The following is a 19,753-nucleotide window of genomic DNA, read 5'->3' on the forward strand; positions in this document are numbered from 1 at the left end:
AGAGCATTGACCTTGGTTGATATAATTATGTGCAGAGGACTGAAGACATTTTCTCCTCCTCTAAGGGTGCCTGCCCACTAGAGCTGGCTTGTGGATGAGCTGCTGTACAACATGGTGTCCCAGCATGTAAATCAATACTGTAACTGGGGACAATGAGTCTAGGTTGCTACCTTGCCCTGACTGTGTGCTCACACAAGGCAACAAAAGTTGCTTTGTGGAGAATGAGCAGACATGCGTGTGGGATGCAGAAGGGAAGATCTCTGGTGTTCACCCAGGCACACATCCAAGACGCAGGGAAGAAAACACAGAGGTGACTGAGACCCTGGTGGCTGCAGCGCTGGGAAGATGAGGGCGCAGCAGTTTAACTTGCTCAGTGTCATTGTGTCTACTGACGTGACTGCAGATTGGAGAAGGAAATGAATCTCTGACAGCGGAAACTGAGTGGAATCAGGTTGAAAAGTCAAGCCAGAAATCAAAGGGATGTGAAGAATATTCATGTCAATGCAAAACAAAACAAAAAACCATGAGGAAGTTGAGAGCTGAATTGCATCAGTCAAATTCTGTGGTGGAAGAAATTGTGGCATGATATTTAAAAATAAAATCTAAAAAAAGAAATCCGTTAAGACGAAAGCCTCAGAGGTTGTTTTGTTTTTCTCCCATGCATACCAGCCAGTGTACTAGTTGAGGACAAAATTGGACATGTGAAAAGCTTAAGAGAGTCAAGCATGCAAAATCTCCCCCCGGGCCACAAGCCAAGTGCAGAAGCTCCTCAGCTTGGTGAGCTGGTGTCCCCCATGCTGCTCCTGCTCCAGGCTGGGCCAGGCTGAGACCCTGACCAACTCATGGAGCCCAAGACCACCTTCCCTGAACACATGGGAGTCCTGTGGCCTGAAAGTTCTCTGTGATGCAGTCCTTGAGTTTATGACAAAGAGACCTTGGATATGACACAGCCTGATGATGGCAGCCAATTCTTTTGTGGTCAAAACTTTCCAAAGCTGCTGTGGGCAAGATCACATCAAATACCCAATTCCAAGCTCCTTGCTCAACACACACTGGTGCATTACATGCTCACCTGTGTAGGGCTCCTGTGCCGAGAAGGCACAGTTCTTGCCTCAAGGGTTTTTCAACTGGACACAAGGGGAACAGGCAATCCGGGCTGTCAATATTTGGCTTTGGGAAGTTCATAAACCAGCATTAGCAATCCGAAGAGGTATTCTTTGAAGAACAATGTTATAAGGTGTTCAGTTCTCCGAGTTAACCCTCAACGTTTTCTTTGGCTAAAAATCCATTTAAGACAGCATGGTAAAGTACTAGAGAACCCAATTGCCATGACTATGATTCTTAGCAATGTCTTTGGGGGAAATATAGTCAAGGATCCATGTTAAAAATCAAGAGCCATTTTCCCTCTCTGTGGTGTGGACAGGCTAAGCAAGGGCACAGCCTCTTTGGCTTCCCATCTGCAAGAAAGGAGCCCACCCTCCCTCCATGTTATTCTCTGTGGGGGTTCATGCAGGCTGTGCAGGATCCAGGAGATAATGAGAAGAGGGCACAGGACTGCCAGGGCCTCAGAGGGTGTACACTTGGGTAAACAGTGCCAGGCCAGTCCTAGATAGCTCCTGATTGATCCCCTTTCTTAAATTCATTCTCTCTTTCTCTCTCTCTCTCTCTTTGGTGCCAGGGATTGAATTCAGGGTCACTTAACCCCTGAGCCACATCCCCAGCCCTATCTTGTATTTGATTTAGAGACAGGGTCTCTCTGAGTTGCTTAGCACCTTGCTTTTGCTGAGGCTGGCTTTGAACTCTCGATCTTCTGTCTCAGCCTCGGGAGCTGCTGGGATTACAGGCATGCACCACCACGCTCGGCCCCTTTCTTCAATTCTGTCAGTAATTGTCCTTTCACGTCACTACCTTCCTTCTTTCTATTTCTTTTTTTTTCTTTCTCCACGGAAGATTTTTTCAGACTCTTTGTTAGGTACTGCACGGACCCTGAAATGAGTAAGACACAGACCTGACCCCAAGGAAGAGAACATTTATTAAAATCTAAGCTCCAAATAAGAAGTACTCATTGACTCTCCAGTACTGAGGATAGTATCAGCACATAGTAGCTACTTAATAAATATTTGTTTAATGAGTAAAGGAGCTCACAGGGACACATGTGCAGACCATAATGTAAAATTGTGATTACCGTATTTTACCTGACCTGGAAGGCCCTCCCTGCTCTGGCCTCCACCTTTATGATCACATTCTTAATGACACACTCGGCCTTGTGTAGACATCTTTCAGGGGATTTGCTGCCTTGGGCCTTGGTTTCTTGTGTTCTCTCTGCCTAGCATTCTCATCTTGGGTTCATTCCTTCCACCCCACCCCCTCTACATCTTTTCCCAACTCTTAAAATTATTAAGGTATGTGGCAACTATGAGTTGAGCACCCACAACATGCAAGGAGTTGTACTGGAAATTGGTCACACAGTGATGCACAGAAAATCATGGTCTCAAGTGTGTCTTCATTCTCATGGGGTGTGTCTCCAACAGGGAAACAGAGGACAGAGTGGACATAACTAGTTGTCTGGTGACAACTGTGACTGGTGCCATGAAAACGAGCAGGGCAATGAACACATCAGAGCATAGGGACCCTTCCTAGTCTTGAAGGCCAAGAAATCTTCTGAGGAAGGGGTATGGGGGAGATGGGGGTGTAAGATGTTGGGCTTTTAAGGCAGGGTCAATGGCACAAACAAAGGTCCTCAAGGGAAATCAGAACATATTTGAGGAGCCATATTAAGTCAAGATCTTAGTTGGACTTGACCATCTCTAGGAAGCCTCTCATTTTGATCTCCTAAAAATATTTTGGGTACCTTGGAGCATCTCTGATTTACTAATCATAATTCCATCATTGCCTGCATTTCTCCCATTGTAATATAATCCCGTGATATGCTTATCTTCCTGTCGAAGCCACAGACTTTTAAAAGACAATCATTTTTTTCAAGTCCCAACACTTAATAAGTCATAATATGTCCAAGGTGATTGGTAAATATTGGTTGAATCAAACTAATAATAAATGAATGGAATTTACTTCTCGATAACAGTCATTATAAAAACAGTGGTTTGCTTAAAATTATACTCCTGGATAAAACTAGGTAAAACTAGTCCATTTAGCCAATTAGTCGCTAGCCACTGTCTTCACAACCAGCCAAACTTATGAAGGTCTAGGAGTCCTAACTGATGGTAGAGGAGCTGTCCTGCCACCTCGTGGGGTGGTCAAGGGAGAAGTTGACAGTCATGGCAGGGTTTCTGAAAACAGCAACTATAGGGGCTTGGGGTTGTGGCTTAGCGGTAGAGTGCTTGCCTAGCATGTGCAAGGTGCTGGGTTTGATCCTCAGCACCACATGAAAATAAATAATAAAATAAAGGTATTGTGTCCAACTACAACTAACAAAAAATTTTAAAAACCCAGCAACTATCAAAAGCATTTTTGATTCTTCTATCACATGGATGGATGCCCCAGGCAGTATATTTTGATTGCCAGAACACCATTGGTTTTATAAGTAAATTTGGGGGACAAAGAGCTGCCAGTTTTTTATTTGCCAGATAAGGGCATTAGATAATGTTCCTGCTATTTTCATCAATTCATTAAAAAATAAAAAAAAAAAAACTCAAAAGGGGAATCCTTTTATTCAAATACATTTAACTTTGGGGAAAGTTTATTCTATTTTCTTGATTTGTTATCATTTTTTCTGAGGTCAAGTGATATTTTTTTGAGTACCTCACAGTGAGTTGAGAATACCTTTAGACATAAGAACACGTATCTCAGAGAATGATGCCATCATTCCCCAGATCTCAGAGGGATGGGGAGCTCTGGGTCCACAAGGACTCGTGGTTGGTTAAACCAGGTTTTCAAACCACTTGGAGAATTTTTCTCCAGCAAAATGTTCAAAGGCAATTCAATGATTATAGGAGGGGAGGCTTCCTAGAGATGGTCAAGTCCAACCAAGATCTTGACTTATTATGGTTCCTCAAATATGTTCTGATTTCCCTTGAGGATCTCTGTTTGTGCCATTGACCCTGCCTTAAAAGCCCAACGTCTTACTCCCCCCAGTATGGTCCCCCCATACCCCTTCCTCAGAAGATTTCTTGGCCTTCAAGACTAGGAATGGTCCCTTTGCTCTGATGTGTTCATCACCCTGCTCGTATCATGGCGCCAGTCACAGTTATCACCAGACAACTAGTTATGTCCACTCTGTCCTCTGTTTTCCCTGTTGGAGACACACTTCTAATGAATGAAGACACACTTGAGACCATAGTTTTCTGTGCATCACTGTGTGACCAATTTCTAGTACAACTCCTTGCATGTTGTGGGTGCTCAACTCATAGTTGTCACATACCTTAATAATTTTAAGAGTTGAGTGGGCTGGGGATGTGGCTCAAGCGGTAGCGCACTCGCCTGGCGTGCGTGCGGCCCGGGTTCGATCCTCAGCACCACATACAAACAAAGATGTTGTGTCCGCTGAAAACTAAAAAAAAAAATAAATAAATATTAAAAAAATCCTCTGTCTCTCTCTCTGTCTCTCTTTCAAAAAGATTTTTTAAATTGTAAAAAAAAAAAAAAAAAAAAGAGTTGGAAAAAGATGTAGAGAGGGGTGGGGTGGAAAGAATAAACCTGAGATGAGAATGCTATCTATACCTAAAGGTCAGAACTAGAACTAAGAACTGCATTTTCAATTTATAAATACAATTTTTGCTATGAATCTGTGCACTCTTTTGAAAATGATTCCTTGTGATTGTGAATAGCCATTTGTTTTTCTCTAAGTAAGGAAGCTCTTCTCAGAGAGGGTTCCCTACTCAGAGGAGAGAAGTAAGGCAAGAGCAGTACTAATGGAGCATTTACCCTGAAATTTAAGCTCAAAAACTCTGGATTCATTTATTAGTCATTAAATGGAAATCACTAATATAAACCATAAAAATTTGGCTTCTCTGAGAAATCCAGAAATTCCTCTTAAACTCATTTGGAAGAGAAGAACAGTGCCATTGTCAATATTCCAGAATTTCTCTGTGTCACTCTGGGCATTGATTTGAATAGCAAATATCTAAACGGTGAAATCTGCTCTTTAATTAAATTAGGTTGACACAAATGAACAGCTGAGAAGAATAGCACAAATGAGGATTGTTGAATACGATTACAAACCTGAATTTGCATCTGCAATGGGAATAAACACTGCCCATCAAACAGGTACACACACAAATTCCCATTTTAATTTTGGATTGTCAGCTATTAAATTTTTAATTCTCTCTTTATTTGAGATTGTGTGCTATTGCATTTGACAAAACCCTGATGATGTAACTCACCTGCTGTGAAACCCATAGTCACTAGCATAGGAAAGGTTAAAGGATTCCTGTGTCATCTTTACAAAACACCCACACTTTTGCAACCCAAGGTTCTGGTGGAGTATTTTGAATATGTTGTTTCTTTTTCTTGGAGTCCTCTTGCTCATGAGATGAGGGTTTAGGGGCAGATAGCAGCTCAATCTGTGGGAGGCATAGCATGGGGCAGTCTTGGGATGGAGAGAGGAGGTGGAGTGGGTCTAGGTAAGAGAAAGAGTAAGAAGTGATGTGTGCTCTCCACCCAGGAATCTTAAAGAGGAAAGGAACATTTAGGAGCAAAGACCTATAAGAAAAAGGAAATCAAGCCAATGCCCCACCCTGCCTTGTATGTACAGAGATTTTAAGGTGTTTAGTTAACCTTTCCAATATTTGGCAGAATTTAAAAAAAAAAAAGCAGAGAAAATGACATTCCTACTTTAAATCCTGTAGTGGTTCTTGGCTCAGACTTTCTTTGCCTCAAATGTATTGTAGATCAAAGTGAAAACTGAGAAGGGATAAGAATCTATTTCCAAAGATGCCCCATGGCCATCAGTATTCTATTCTGATACAGACCTGGAGCTTTTTCTCCTGGAAGGTCTGTCTGCTGTGGATTAAAACTTTTGGAGTGTTTTGTACACAGGAATGATTGCCCAGGAGGTGCAAGAGATCCTGCCCAGAGCCGTAAGAGAGGTTGGTGATGTCACCTGTGAAAATGGAGAGAAACTGGAGAATTTCCTCATGGTGGATAAGGTAATCAGCCACTCAGTCTACATGTGCGCTTTGGCGGTCACCCCACAGATTAAAAACCCCTTTTAATCAGGAAATAGAACATTGAAAAGAGTTCTTCACTGAGCTGTGGAGTGAGTTGGTATCAATTATCCCACAATGGCCACAGGCACCAAAAAGAAGGGACATAAGGAGGTTTCTGCCACAGGAGATGTCAAATGTCGGAGGCGAGGGGTCACCTGGTGGGTCAGCTTGAACTGGTCTTTCCACCTTATCTTAAAAAAGTCATAACATCGTTTTGGACGTAATACATATGGACAGCTATACTTTGTTAACACGTAATAATAAAAAGTAGAAGTCCCATAAAGGAAAAGAAAAATGAATATGCCATAGTAAGGATTCCTCTTGAGCAAGTGTTGTTGAGGGGAAACCAGCACTGGAAAGTCCACTCAGCACGAATCCTCTTAAAACAAGGGCCAGACATCATGATAAACACCAACAGAAAGTTTTTGACTAGACTTCATTTTGAAAACAGGACTAGCCAGTCACAGTGGCTCACACCTGTAGTTCCAAGTACTCAGAAGCCCAGGAGTTCAAGGTCTGCCTGGGCAGCATAGCAAGACCCTGTCTCAAAGAAACAAAACAGAACTAAAACTTATGAAAATCTCTCTTATGGAATACAACTTAAACCATAAGTACACAATGTGCTCCTTCTCAGAATGATGAAAGATTGAATAGAGTGTTGAATTATTTTAAAGTAGTTTTTTGATGAAATTAGGTTGGACTTTCAGAGTACAGTCATAAAGTAGGTCATTTTTATAAAGATACTTATTCCCTCCTCCCCCCACAAGGGCCTGTCTTAATCCCTTCAAATCATTCTCTTTTGAAGGAATGTCATCATGCCTCTGGCTTAGCTCCCCTTCACTGGGTGACAGGTCTCAGTCTGCCAGTTCCTTGCTTGTGGCCACAGTGTGTGTGATTTGTGAGGTTCCCTGATACTATGCTGTTGATCCTGTGAAATCTGCATTTTTTGCAAGGTTGGCAAATTCATGGGGCTGCCGGCTTGCTTTACATTACCTTTTTATACTTGATGCCCAGAGGAAAGACTGATTGTCATAGGGATTTTGTAGTAGAGGAGAGATGTTTAAGTGGAGATGAATTTATAAATGGTCATTTCATGGGGACATTGCTTCCCAAACTTCAAAGTGCACACACATTAATGGGATTTTACTAAAATGAAGATTTTTTATTCAGGGAGATCCTGCCGGTCTCACCAGCCTCCAGATGAGGCCGGTTCTGCCAGCCCTGATGGTCAAAAGGCACACTGTGTCTTTTCATGTTAGACCCCCTCCATTGTCTTCTACCTGCAAGCCACAGACAGCACTTAGATTAAGAGCGTCTCAGAGGCCTGCTCAGCTTTACTCAGCACTGGGCTGCAAGAGTTGAGTGGCAGAAGTTCACTTATTGCCTTCCCGGGAACATCTTTTAGGTAAAAGAAATTTTCCAGTTGCTCTCTCCTAGATCTAGGCTCTCACTTCATTTGACAGGTATAACATGAGATATTTATTTACCTATTTTCCAAATTTTTTTTTTGTACCAGAGATTGAACCTAGGGGTGTTCAACCTGTGAGCCACATCCCCAGCCCTGTTTTATTTTCTATTTTGACACAGGGTCTTGCTAAGTTGCTTAGGGCCTCACTCAGTTGCTGAAACTGGTCTTGAACCAGCGATCTTGATGCCTCAGCCTCCTGAGGCACTGGGATTACAGACATGTGCCACCTTCCAATTTTTTGTTAGAGTAAAAACACATACAACATAAAAACTATCATCCTAACCATTTTTGAGTGTACAGTTCAGTGGTATTAAATACATTTATAATGTTGAGCGACCATCATCACCATCCATCTTCAGTACTCTTCTGATTTTGTAAAATGAAGCTCGGGACCCATTAAACAATAACTCCCCATTCTTCCCCTCTACTTTATACCACCTACCTTTCTACCTTCTGTCTCTATGATTTTGACAAAATCTAAATACCTCATGTAAGTGGAATCGTACAGTATTTTTCTTCCTGTGATTGGTGTATTTCACTCAGCATTCTACCCTCGAGGCTCATCCCTGTTGCAGGATGTAGATTTCCCTTGTTTCAAGGCTGTATGTAAAGCCATCCATTGTATGTGTAGACCACATTTTGCTTATCCATTCATCCGTTGGCGGATGCTGGGTTGCTTTCACATTTTAGCTACTGTGAATGATACTACTATGAACATGGATGTAATATCTTTTTGAATCCTTGTTTTCTATTTTTGTGGCTATATACCCAGAGGAAGAATTGCTGAATTGTGTGGTAATTCTATTTTTTAAGTTTTTGAGGAACTGCTACGCATTTTCCAGTGAGTGTATCATTTTATCCTACTTACAGTATCCAGGGATTCCAATTTTTCCACATCCTCACCAACACTTGCTGTTTTGTTTTGTTTTTATTTTTATTTTCACGGTAGCCATCTTAATGGATGTGAGGTAGTGTCTCATTATGGTTTTGATTTGCATTTCCCTAAGGATTAGTGACACTGAGAATCTATTAATGTGATTTTTGACCATTTTTATATCTTCTTTGGAGAAATATTTGTTAAATTTGTTGCCCATGTTTAGACTGTTTTGTTGTTGTTGTTCTGGTTCAGTTTTAGAAGTTTTCTATTTATTTTGGACATTTGTCCCTTAATGTAATTTGAAAATATTCTCTCCCATTCTATGGGTTATTTTTCATTTACTTGATTGTGTCTTTTTATATACAAAAGTTTTTAATTTTGGTGACATCTAATTTGTTTTTTCTTTTATTATTTGAGTCTTTGGTGTCATATTCAAAATTGCCATATCTAATGCTACGAAAGTTTTGCCCTATATTTTCTTCTAAGAATTTTAGGTTTTACATTTGGGTCTTTGATCCTTTTGAAGTTAATTTTTGTTCACGGCATTAGACAAGAGTTCACCTTTATCCTAATACATACAGGCATTCAGTTTTTCTGGTACTTTTTGTTGAAAAAATACTTAGAAGTATTTGTTTGATAAAGTCACCTTTCCCTTAGTAAATGATGTTGGCACCCTTGTCAAAATTATTTTACCATATGTATGTTTATTTCCAGCTTGTCTATTCTATTCCATTGGTTCATTATGTCTGTCTCTATGCTGGTTTCACACTATTTTGATTATTGCTCCTTTGTAAATAAGTTTTGAAATTGAGAAGTGGGAATCCTCCAGCTTGGTTCTTCTTTTCAAGATTTCTCTTCAGGATGTCTTGAGATTCCTTTTGAATTTTAGATTGGGTTTTCTCTTTCTGCAAAGAGCACCATTGGGATTTTCATAGGGATTGCCTTAACTTGCAGATCACTTTGGGTATTATTGACATTGTAACAATGTTAAGTCTTTCAATCCATAAACATGGTATATATTTCCATTTTTTTATATCTTTCCTAATTTCTTTCAGCAATATTTGGCTGTTTTCAGTATAAATCTTCCACCACTTGGTTAAGTTAATTGATATTTTTTATGCTATTATAAATGGAATTGTTTTATAATTTCCTTTTCATACGTTAATTGTAGAAAAGAAACTAATTTTTATTGGTTGACTTTGTTTATTGCAGTGTGGCTGAGGAACTTGTTTTTAAACAATAAAATACTAAAGTTTTCCAATAATTTACTTTAAAAAAAAACAACATAGAAAATACTTAGAAGTATTTGTATGATAAAGCCACCTTCACTCTCTTGCATTTTTATACATCCTCTGGAGTGAGTGCACAGGTGTCAGTCACAGGTGCAGTTTATCATCAGCCTGCCAAGGTGGAGTCTTGTGGGGTTACCTATCTTATAGCAGCTATGTTTCTTCTGAATGTGATCCTTCTCTAGAATGCTCAGGAAAGAAGTGTTCCTGAGCAGGAAAGTATAGGTAATATCATCTTCCCAGGGCCTTACGACTGTCATTATTCAGCAAAATAATTAGTTCTCCTCTCTGTCCTCCATAATCTTCCCATTCTCCAGTAGAGTTGAATGGGAACATTTGGAAATTATTAGCAACAGAAGTTCTCTGGGCCACCCTGCTTCTCCCAGGAGAGGTTACAACCCAAGTTCCTTCCTAGGAAGGGAAACCCAGAGCTCTGGGAAAGTAAGGGACAGCATTCCTGTTCCAGGCAACCAGGTTCATAGGTCACCTGAGGAGAAAACCATGCCAAACCAGGATTCAGTGTATAAATAGAGTTTTACAAAATGGAAAATTTGCAATCCTTTCCATAGCAGAACTTTGTAGTGATGTAATCTATGGGGTTGTTGCTAAGGCCATCTTCATTGACAGAATCTGCAATACCAAAAGCAGGTGCACATTTCCCCACTTTGATGAGATAGGAGAAGCCCAGGATTGCTCTAGGACTCTCTTCTGAGGATAGACTTCATTTGCTAGTTAATCCTCAACATTGGAATCCTTTACAACATTGTAAGTGCATCATAGAGCATCTCCTTTATTCTTTCTCATTAGGAATACAGGGAATTTGGCTCCTCTTCTGCCATGATCTTTGTTAACTGTAAAATAAGCAAGATGCATAGAGAGCCACTTGATTTCCTGGCCTCCTACCCATTCATGTGGGCCATGTGGTGACTTTGATTGACACCTCCACGGCTGCTTGTTTTAAGGACTTTCTGGGCTTCATATGATGAAGTAACTGGCACAGTTCAGATTCAGATAGTCTCTCCAACCTTCTCTCCATTTCTTTTTCACCACCTGATTCTTTTTTATAAAGAAATTTTCATTGAAGCTAAAGTGAAAACTAGAAATGCTTATGAAAATGTTGAAATGTTGTTCTTCATGATTGCTATATCAGTTCCATGAGTACTTTGCTACTTCATTCCAAAATAGAAAAAAGAATAGCTGGATCTTCATAGACTATCCATATAACTAACCAAAGTTGAAAATTAGTGATGTTTGTCATAGTTGGTATGAGCAGCTTACTTCTTCCCCTTTATAGGACATATGACCTTGTAAGATAAACTTTTCTTATTGGGGTACTTTGCTGCTTATTATAAATTTCACTTGGCTGCCATGTGCCCCAGTGATCGCTCAGTGATAGGAGATGGATTCCAGTAAGAGAGTTCAAGGGTTGATCTTGAGAGCAAGGGGACCCAGGAGATTAGCAATGGGGAATTTTCCTGTTTGCGTGTTCATTTACCATTTTACTAGAAAACTTTGTTTCTTTGATTATTTGGGAGCAAGTGGTTATATTTCTTAAGCTTTATTATCAAGTGTGATCAGTATAAGAGCAATGTACTCCATACAGGTAAGAACTGCCTTAAAATAATTTACAACTAAGCTTATATAAAGATGAGGTGTATCTTGAACAATTAGTCCTCAAATGATTTATGTTTCTTTTTCATATAAGATTGCATGTTATAAGCCATCCTATTATGACTTAGTGTGTGGCTACTTTTTACTTATTTATTCTGTTTTTTCCTTCAATCACAACCTACCAGGAAATTGTCTATTTGGATCATGTTATGATTAAGTAATAATTGGTTCCTGTCTTCATGTAGCTTCTAGTTAAACAATGGGTGATGAGATAGGTACACATATTAAAAAACTCTAAGTGACAATGTGAATACTGTGAGATACGCAAAGCATTCTTTCAATTCAGAGAAAGGAAGAGAACATCTGGACATAGGGATTCATGGAGGGAAAGGAATGGAAAGAGCTTAGACAAGCAGAAAGACACTGAGGACTGAATGTGTGACCAAGAGAGAACAGGAGACCTCTTGAGCTTCCTGTTTTCTCATCCACCACATCCAAAGAGACACCAAGTCATATTGTCTTTCTTTGGTAATATCTGTTGTATCTCCGCTCCCATCTTTATTCTATCCATTTTTCTCCCAAACTATCATAATGACTTCCTAACTGACCTGGCAGTTGCCAGTAGACTTATCTTCCTTAAAAACCAAACCAACCAGGTTGAGGATGTAGCTCAGTGGTACAGCACTTACCTAGCATGCATAAGACCCTGGATCAATCCCCAGTACTGCAAAAGCAAAACAGAACAAAACATCAAATCAACCAATACAAAACAAATGTCCGATCATATAATCTTCCTTTACCAGTTTTGGCTCTTTATTCGCTACAGAACCCTCTACAATCTGATTTGAGTCTTTTATTTCTGACTCAGTTTCTAACACTAACATCAAACTCTTCACCCTGCATACCTTCATGTGAAGCTACATTGAGCAACAGGTTTCTCAACTTTTGTCAGGTAGGCAGGGCACTTTTTAGAACAAGGTGTGTGTGCACATGTTGTATCCCTAACTTGAAAGCCTTTGCCACCTCTCACCACTCACCTCTCACCTCCATATCCTTTCCAAAGTCCAGCATTTCCATCTCCTTGTAGGGCTTACCTTCCCTCCCTTCCAGGAGCTTCTGTTGCTTCCCTTACCTGGACCCACAGGCGTGTGTTGTTGGTGACACCTTCCCATATCAGCCTTTTTCTCTGTTTCTCAGATCTGCCATTGAGTGTTATCTGTCCTAATAACTCTTCCTTTGGACAAGCTCATCATTAGGATCTCCATGCACAGGCCTTCTCTGAACACCCATCTGAAATCATCTCTGCATCTCTCAGTTTAATTTTTTTTTTATAAGGTACAGGGTCCACTAAATTAGAAAACAGTGCCCCTCTGGCTGCAGACACCATCCGTCCTCTCAGCTGGGCCTTGGTGCTGTGAGCAAGCTGCAAACTTGTTCACAGAAGCTTGGAGAATATTTGTTCCATACTGAAATTATCTGCTTGTTTGCCTACTTGTTCTTTACTAATCTCCCCAAATAGCTGTGTGAGAAAAGAAATCTCATATATTTTTCAAAATTGTTTCTTCAGTACTTTATTTTGTTTTTTATCCCAGAGTTTCCAGGACTGTGGGAATTCAACAGATATTGGTAGAATGAACTAATGAGTTCTGTAATGTCTTGGTTGATCCTGTCTCTACGCTGCCTCTGAGGACACATCTTCTAGAGGATTTATCACATTGTGTTGTCATTCTCTTGCACTAGATCGTGGGATTCTATGGTTAGAGACTATGCCTCCTCAACCCAGTGCTGATTAGGACAGGATCTGATTTGTTGTAGATTCCCTTTGTTATAGTTGGGAATAACAAATTCCTTCAAAGCCTCATATGTTGAAGGCTTAATCCCCAAGACAGAAATATTCTGAGGTGGGGGCCTTTGGGAAGTGATTGGATCATGAGGATGCCGACCTCATCAGTGGATTAAGTCACTGATGGGTTCAAAATTGAATGGACTACTGGGAGCTGATGGACCCTGTAGGAGGTGGGCCCTATCTAGAGGAAGGAGGTCACTGAAGGCCTTCCCTGGAAGGGTATACATTGTCCTTGGCTCCTTATTTTCTCTCTCTCTCTCTCTCTCTCTCTCTCTCTCTCTCTCTCTCTCTCTCCCTCCCTCCTTCCTAACTGCCATAAAGTGAGCATCTTTCCTTCACCATACACTTCTGTCAGATGTTTTGCCTTGCCTCAGGCCCAAAGGGATGGAGACGGTTGACCATGGACTGAGACCTTTGAAACCATGAACCCAAACAGATATTTCCCCTCTTATTTTCCTTTTTTCATTCATTCTTTCTTTGGGGGAGAGGGTAGTAGGGATTGAACCCAGGGACACTTAACCACTGAACCACATCCTCAGCCTTTTTTAATATTTTATTTAGAGACAGGGTCTCACTGAGTTGCTTAGGGCCTCACTAAGTTGCTGAGGCTGGCTTTGAACTTGTGACCGTCCTGCCTCAGCCTCCCAAACTGCTGAGATTAAAAGGCATGCACCACCATGCCTGGATAAATGGTCTAAGATAGTTCATCACAGCAATGAAGATCTGATTAACACTCTTGACAAGAATTTGTTCATGTTAATGCCTAATGTTTTGAATCTCAATGAAAGGGAGAGAAGTAATTCAATTACATAAGGAAGTCTGAAGGAAAAGTGATTTTTCAGTGGGGGAAAGATGAGTTCAATTTTGACTTTGAAATGTCAACTGAACACTCAGATGAAAGTGTCCAAGGAAGTGACCGGGAGTGTGGAACTTGAGGGAGCAGTTGGGGATTGAAAGGAGGCTGCAGCCATGGATGAAAATATTAGGAAGGGGAAGATTAGGGATGAAGGTTACAGATGGAAAACCTGTGGCCAAGTCTGGCTTGCCGATAGTGTTTTCCCTCATGCTATTTAAAAACTTTCAAATTTGTTGCCTATATTAAAAAATGAGGAGATCTTCATACATTTCGGATTTTTGGCTTCCTTGAAATGTCAGAAATTCTGGGGACATGGTGCTGGGGCAAGGCTCTACCAATAGGGGCTTCCGGCACCTTCCTGTTGCTGGTCCCTGTTGTGTAACAGGCCCTATGGCCTTTCAGGCTCATGTAGAATGGGAAGCAAAGGAACCAAAGCAAAAATCCTGAGGACACATTCAGTTAGAGATAACAGAGGAGGAAGAGGAAACCTGTGAAGGCTGAAAGGATTGGGCAAAAGAGGAGGAAAACCTGGAACAAGCACAGTATTGAAAGCCACGTGAGCTGAGGATCCAAAGGAAATGGGGAAGAGGTAGATGAGATCCTGTCTCTTCCTGGCTCTCTCTGGGACCTACACCAGCCTTAACTTAATGAAATACTGGGATTGTCAGTCTTATTTCATAATGGCAAGCCATTTTCCAGATCCCCAACAATACCTGGCATTATCTGACATTCCGTTGTGCAATTCTGATGGACTTAAAGTAACATCATATTGTTTTCCATCTGTCTCTTTCTGATTACTAATACAGTTGTGTATCTCTTTCTTGTGTTAGTTACTTAGGTTCCTTCTTCTGAGAATTGTTTGGCCCAGTGTTCCATTGGTTTGTGTTTTTTTTTTTTTTTTTGGGGGGGGGTACGGGGGATGAGAATAAAACTTTTCACTTGGCTCTATTATTTTATTCTTTCCCAGCACTCTCGAAAATAAAACAAATACACTAAATCTATAGCAATAGCTTGAGAGAATAATAATTATTTTCTATTTCAAGGCCTTGGCTTACTTCCTAGTGTTAATTACAACTTCAAGCTCTATTATTTTACTTGTTGTTTATGATTATTATTAGTCAGTCTTCCCCATTAGAAAATATGCTCTATGAATGCAGAGACTGCATCTACTTTATCTGTTTTGCCTACTATTATTGTTTAGGAGAATTCTTAGGTGTTTGAGAGGTGCATCATAAAGAAATATTAATTCTATTCATTAATTGAATATTGAACTACATGTGTCAGGTTACAAAGCTGGCCCTGGGGAATCACAAGACACCACCACTGCCCTCCAAAGGAACTCAGTTGGGAAGCCAAGAAATCAAAGAATCACAATAAACTGAATGTGTGCTTGTTCAGCTGGAAATTTGTTTCAGTCGAAGGATTCAATTGCATTTAAACAGAAGTAACAAATATTAAACAAGAATTCTAAACTAAAAGAAGGGCAACAACAGTACATATAATTTGGAATAATTTTGTGAAGCTCATGCTCATCCCATGTGAGGCAGAGGTCAATATATGACCTCCCAGGAAATGAGCCCAAGAGTCATCCTCTTTGCAAGAGAAATATGTTTGGGAAGGAAGGCTCTCCTTCAGGGACCTGTTAAAAATTCACCTGGAAGCCAGAGCTTCATACCATCTCAAAGGTCTGCTTTTCTGGTTTGGGGATTTTATTATTTTAAAGCCATGTTTGGGCCTGGTAAGATCTCTACAGAATAAACTCATGGACAGGGATCCAAAGCTGAGTTTATTCAAAGCCCAAACAATGACCAGACACACCCATTGGCTAATGACAGTTTCTCTCTCTTCAGCAAGCATTTTTGTAATGCTCAATTAAGGCTGGGTTATTCTCATGATTGTATTATAAAACATCAGTCCATGCAACATCAGGTGCATCATTTACCAGAAGGAGAGATTTTTCAAGTCTGTGGCTCCTTTTTGGGGAAGACATAAAGACCTGTGTTAGCAGGGCTCAGTAGCACATGACTGTAATTCCAGCGGTTTGGGAGGCTGAGACAGGAGGATCACGAGTTCAATGCCAGCCTCAGCAAGATGTGAGGAGCTAAGCAACTCAGTAAGACCCTGTCTCTAAATAAAATACAAAATAAGGCTGAGGATGTGGCTCAGGGTTGAGTGCCCCTGAGTTCAATCTCTGGTACCAAAAAAAAAAAAAAAAAAGATCAGTGCTAGTGTTTGTTAATTCACCCACATTTCCATGGGCATTTCCTGACATGGAAAAGAAAGTGTATATTCCTTCCTTTTTTTTTTCCTGAGAGGAAACCTTATATAAAAGATGAAGGAGAAGTTAGTAACTCTCTTCATTTCACTAGAGAGCATTATCATGACCTCTCAAAGCCTCATGGCATAAACCACAGCTGTGACAATATTCATTCATGTGATCATCAAATAGGTACTGAGTTATTGGTCTGCTAGAGAATCACCCACAGGTGAGATATGGGCCCTGTCCTTGGTGAGCCCCCTCCAGGTGTTTACTATTAGGCAATTAAGACACTAGTGTAAGGAAGGGAGGAGGAGGAGGGCTTCATGTTGAGGGAGCAGCCAGTCCTACTTCCAGGCATTAGAGGAAGCGTACTATGCTCAGCGATTGGAAATGGTTCAGTGTGGCTAGAGCATAGGTTTGAAGCAGACTGTGGGGAAAGACAAGTTTCAGTTAAGATCCTACTCTATAGAGGAAGAAGAATGGGGGGCCAGGGAAAAGAGGGAAAGGGGCCTGAAATAAAATTTCATGCATGTGTGACTTTGTCAAAAAGGAACCCAACTATTATGCGTAACTACAATGCTATAATAATAATAATAAAAAAAGATCCTACTCTAAATAATAGCTCTGATGTTACAAATGCCTGTATTGTTTTCCTGTGCACACAGACTTGCCAAACTGCCCCAAGTGTTCATTTAGAAAATGTGCTCATGCTGTCCATATGTATGCTGACCAAAAAGCAAGTATTTCAAACAGGAAGTAAAAGATTCTTGTGTGATTTGGAACATTTGCCACTTTTTCCTCCACAGTCTCATTAGTAGATTTTGGTGGTGAAAATTGGTTTGATCATTTTTTCCATCCTAACTGTAAAGCTGTGTTTCAGCAGAGGCAGTGGGCCCCATTTAAAATTGTTACTATCTGGACAGAGCTGAATAATCAAATTAGGTTCAATTATAAAGAATGTTTATAACCAAAGGTGGTCATCAAGTGGGGAAACTTTTCAAAATGCCTCAGTGTACACCCATCACAACCCTACTGTATTAAAAAAAATAATTTCTCAGGCATTTGTGATGCACATTCCTGATCATACATTTGAGAATGTATCACCTTTGTAGAAAAGGACATTTTTAGAAAAATATAGATTATATTTTTTAATATGCTGGTCTCACTGTGGTGACAGAGGTCAGAAATAAGAACATTTAAGTAATCTAGCAAGAATCAATCCCTATAACGTGTTCTTGGAATTTATTTTTTAGTAATATTCCATTGCATCCATAAAGTCAGGACAAGTCATAATTATAATCAGAAAAGTAGTAAATTCCCTCTCCACCTTTATTTCCCCTTGAATAGGAAAACACATGAATTATCTCCTTGTCTATCGGACCTACCTGGAAGACATATGATGCTGGCAGATTTGAGCTGAAGAAATTAGAGCTGGCTTTTTATCATTATTGACAAGTAACTGGACAGTTGCAGCCACTGCTCATATCTCATGAGACAGTATTAAAAGTCCCATTGAAGAAGACACTGCAGGAATAACTCACTGTGGTTTAGTGGGGACTTTATCATCATTCTTTATGTTCCACTTTGGTTGGGGCTAAATCACAAATTAATGTATCAAGCAAATATTTAACTTGAAAAAAGGAAGAAGCCAGTTGCTAAGAAATAGAAAAAAGTAGAATTAGTTCCAGAAAGGATGGGAAGGAGCAGGCAGATGTGGGAGTGTTAGGACATGGAGCGGATAGCGCTGATAGATTGCCTGTCAAGGAGCAGGTCACAGGAAGGGGTCAGAGAGGATGATTGGGCTTCTGTTTGGGACTGCTGGGTTGACATTAACTGACCATGTGATCCACTGTAAATAATACAGTTATAATTATAGAATAAGGCTGTCTACAGTATAAACACAGTAAATAATCATTTAATGTCCGTTATGATTTAGAATCACAGACTGCTGTTCTTATCTTCATGATTTATGCCTTATTTTTATTAAAACAAATTTAGAAGTCAAGAAAAATTTGAACCAGGATTCAAACATTTAGAAGAACTTTTTTCAGGAGATTTTTGTTTCTATGTTTTGGCATTTATTTCTGTTAATAACCTTTTTAGTGAAAAATTTCAAATATATATAGAATTGGAGATGTAATGAAATCCCAAGGTATGTCTCACTCAGATTCTAGTTACAAATTCTCATCCAATTCTGTATTATTTAAATCCCCTGCCGACTACCTTCTTCCAACAGCTGGATTATTTAAAGTGAACTCCCAAGTTGCTAAAGTTGGGATCCTAAATGTCTCCAGAGGCCATTGGTCGCCAGTCTGTGACACTTGGCTGGGGCAGGTGGCAAGGGGCGGTAGAAACTTTAGAGAGCAGGGTCTAGCAGAAGGACATTAGGTCTTGAAGGGTGTGACCTTGAAGGGGATATTGGGACCTCAACACTTTCCTGCCTCTTTTTTTTCCCTCCCAACTACTGTGAGTTGAACTGCTTTGCTCTACCAGGTACTTTCCCACCATAGTACTGTTCTGCTTTGCTACAGGTCCAAAAGCAATGGGGCCAAGTGACCATGATTTGAAACCTCTGAAACTGTGAGCCACAATAAACCTTTCTTCCTTATTAGTTTATTTTTCTCAGGTATATTTGTTATAGCAATGAAAAGATGACTAACACAAATATCATATCATATTCTTATAGATGCCTTAGTATTTTTTTTCTAAAAGGGAAGAACTACCTCTTAAAAACAGAATCACTTATCATACTAAAAAACTTATAGGAATTCTTTAATATCAAATCCAGTCACTGTTGAAATTTCCCCAATTGTTTTTATAGATGTATACATGAAACAAAGAAACAAGCATATACTTATGGTTTTATCATCCATTGAGAATCATTGCCTAGATCCATTGTTTTATTAAGAGTCAGAAAATATTGATACTCTGTCATTGTTTTAGTCAACTTTTTTTTTGCTGCTGTGGCTAAAAGACCTAACAAGAGCAATTTTAGAGGAGGAAAAGTTTATTTGGGGCTCACAGTCTCAGTCCATAGATAGCAACTCCATTACTCAGGACTCCAGGTCAGGCAGAATCATGGCAGAAGAGTGTGGCAGAGGGAAGCAACTCACATGATGATCAGGAAGCAGAGAGAGACTCCGCACTTGCCAGATACAAATAACATACCCCAAGGGCACACCCCCAATGACCCATCTCCATCAGGGGATTAATTCACTGATTGAGTTAAGGCTCTCATAACCCAATCATTTCACCTCTAAACTTTTTTTTTTTTTCGTCTCACACATGAGCTTTTGGAGGACTTCTCATATCTAAACCATAACAATCATTTTTTATTCATTCTCTGGAATTCTAAAATGAAGAACTTTCTCTTATTAAATAG

General features: G+C 40.0%; 1 protein-coding gene across 1 annotated transcript in view; it reads left to right on the plus strand.

Moving 5' to 3' along the window:
* The window catches only part of Myrfl (myelin regulatory factor like), a 126,705-nt gene that overhangs the window by 79,321 nt on the left and 27,631 nt on the right, over positions 1-19,753 (plus strand). Inside the window, exons 12-13 of the mRNA XM_046430657.2 lie at positions 5,115-5,223; positions 5,995-6,104. Coding sequence (XP_046286613.2) covers positions 5,115-5,223; positions 5,995-6,104 — 219 coding nt within the window. The remainder of the gene's footprint in view (positions 1-5,114; positions 5,224-5,994; positions 6,105-19,753) is intronic.

Source organism: Marmota monax, unplaced genomic scaffold, assembly GCF_021218885.2.
Source record: "Marmota monax isolate L192 unplaced genomic scaffold, Marmota_monax_Labrador192_F-V1.1 WCK01_AAM20220418_F8-fsc00056, whole genome shotgun sequence".
Taxonomy (NCBI): Eukaryota; Metazoa; Chordata; class Mammalia; order Rodentia; family Sciuridae; genus Marmota; species Marmota monax.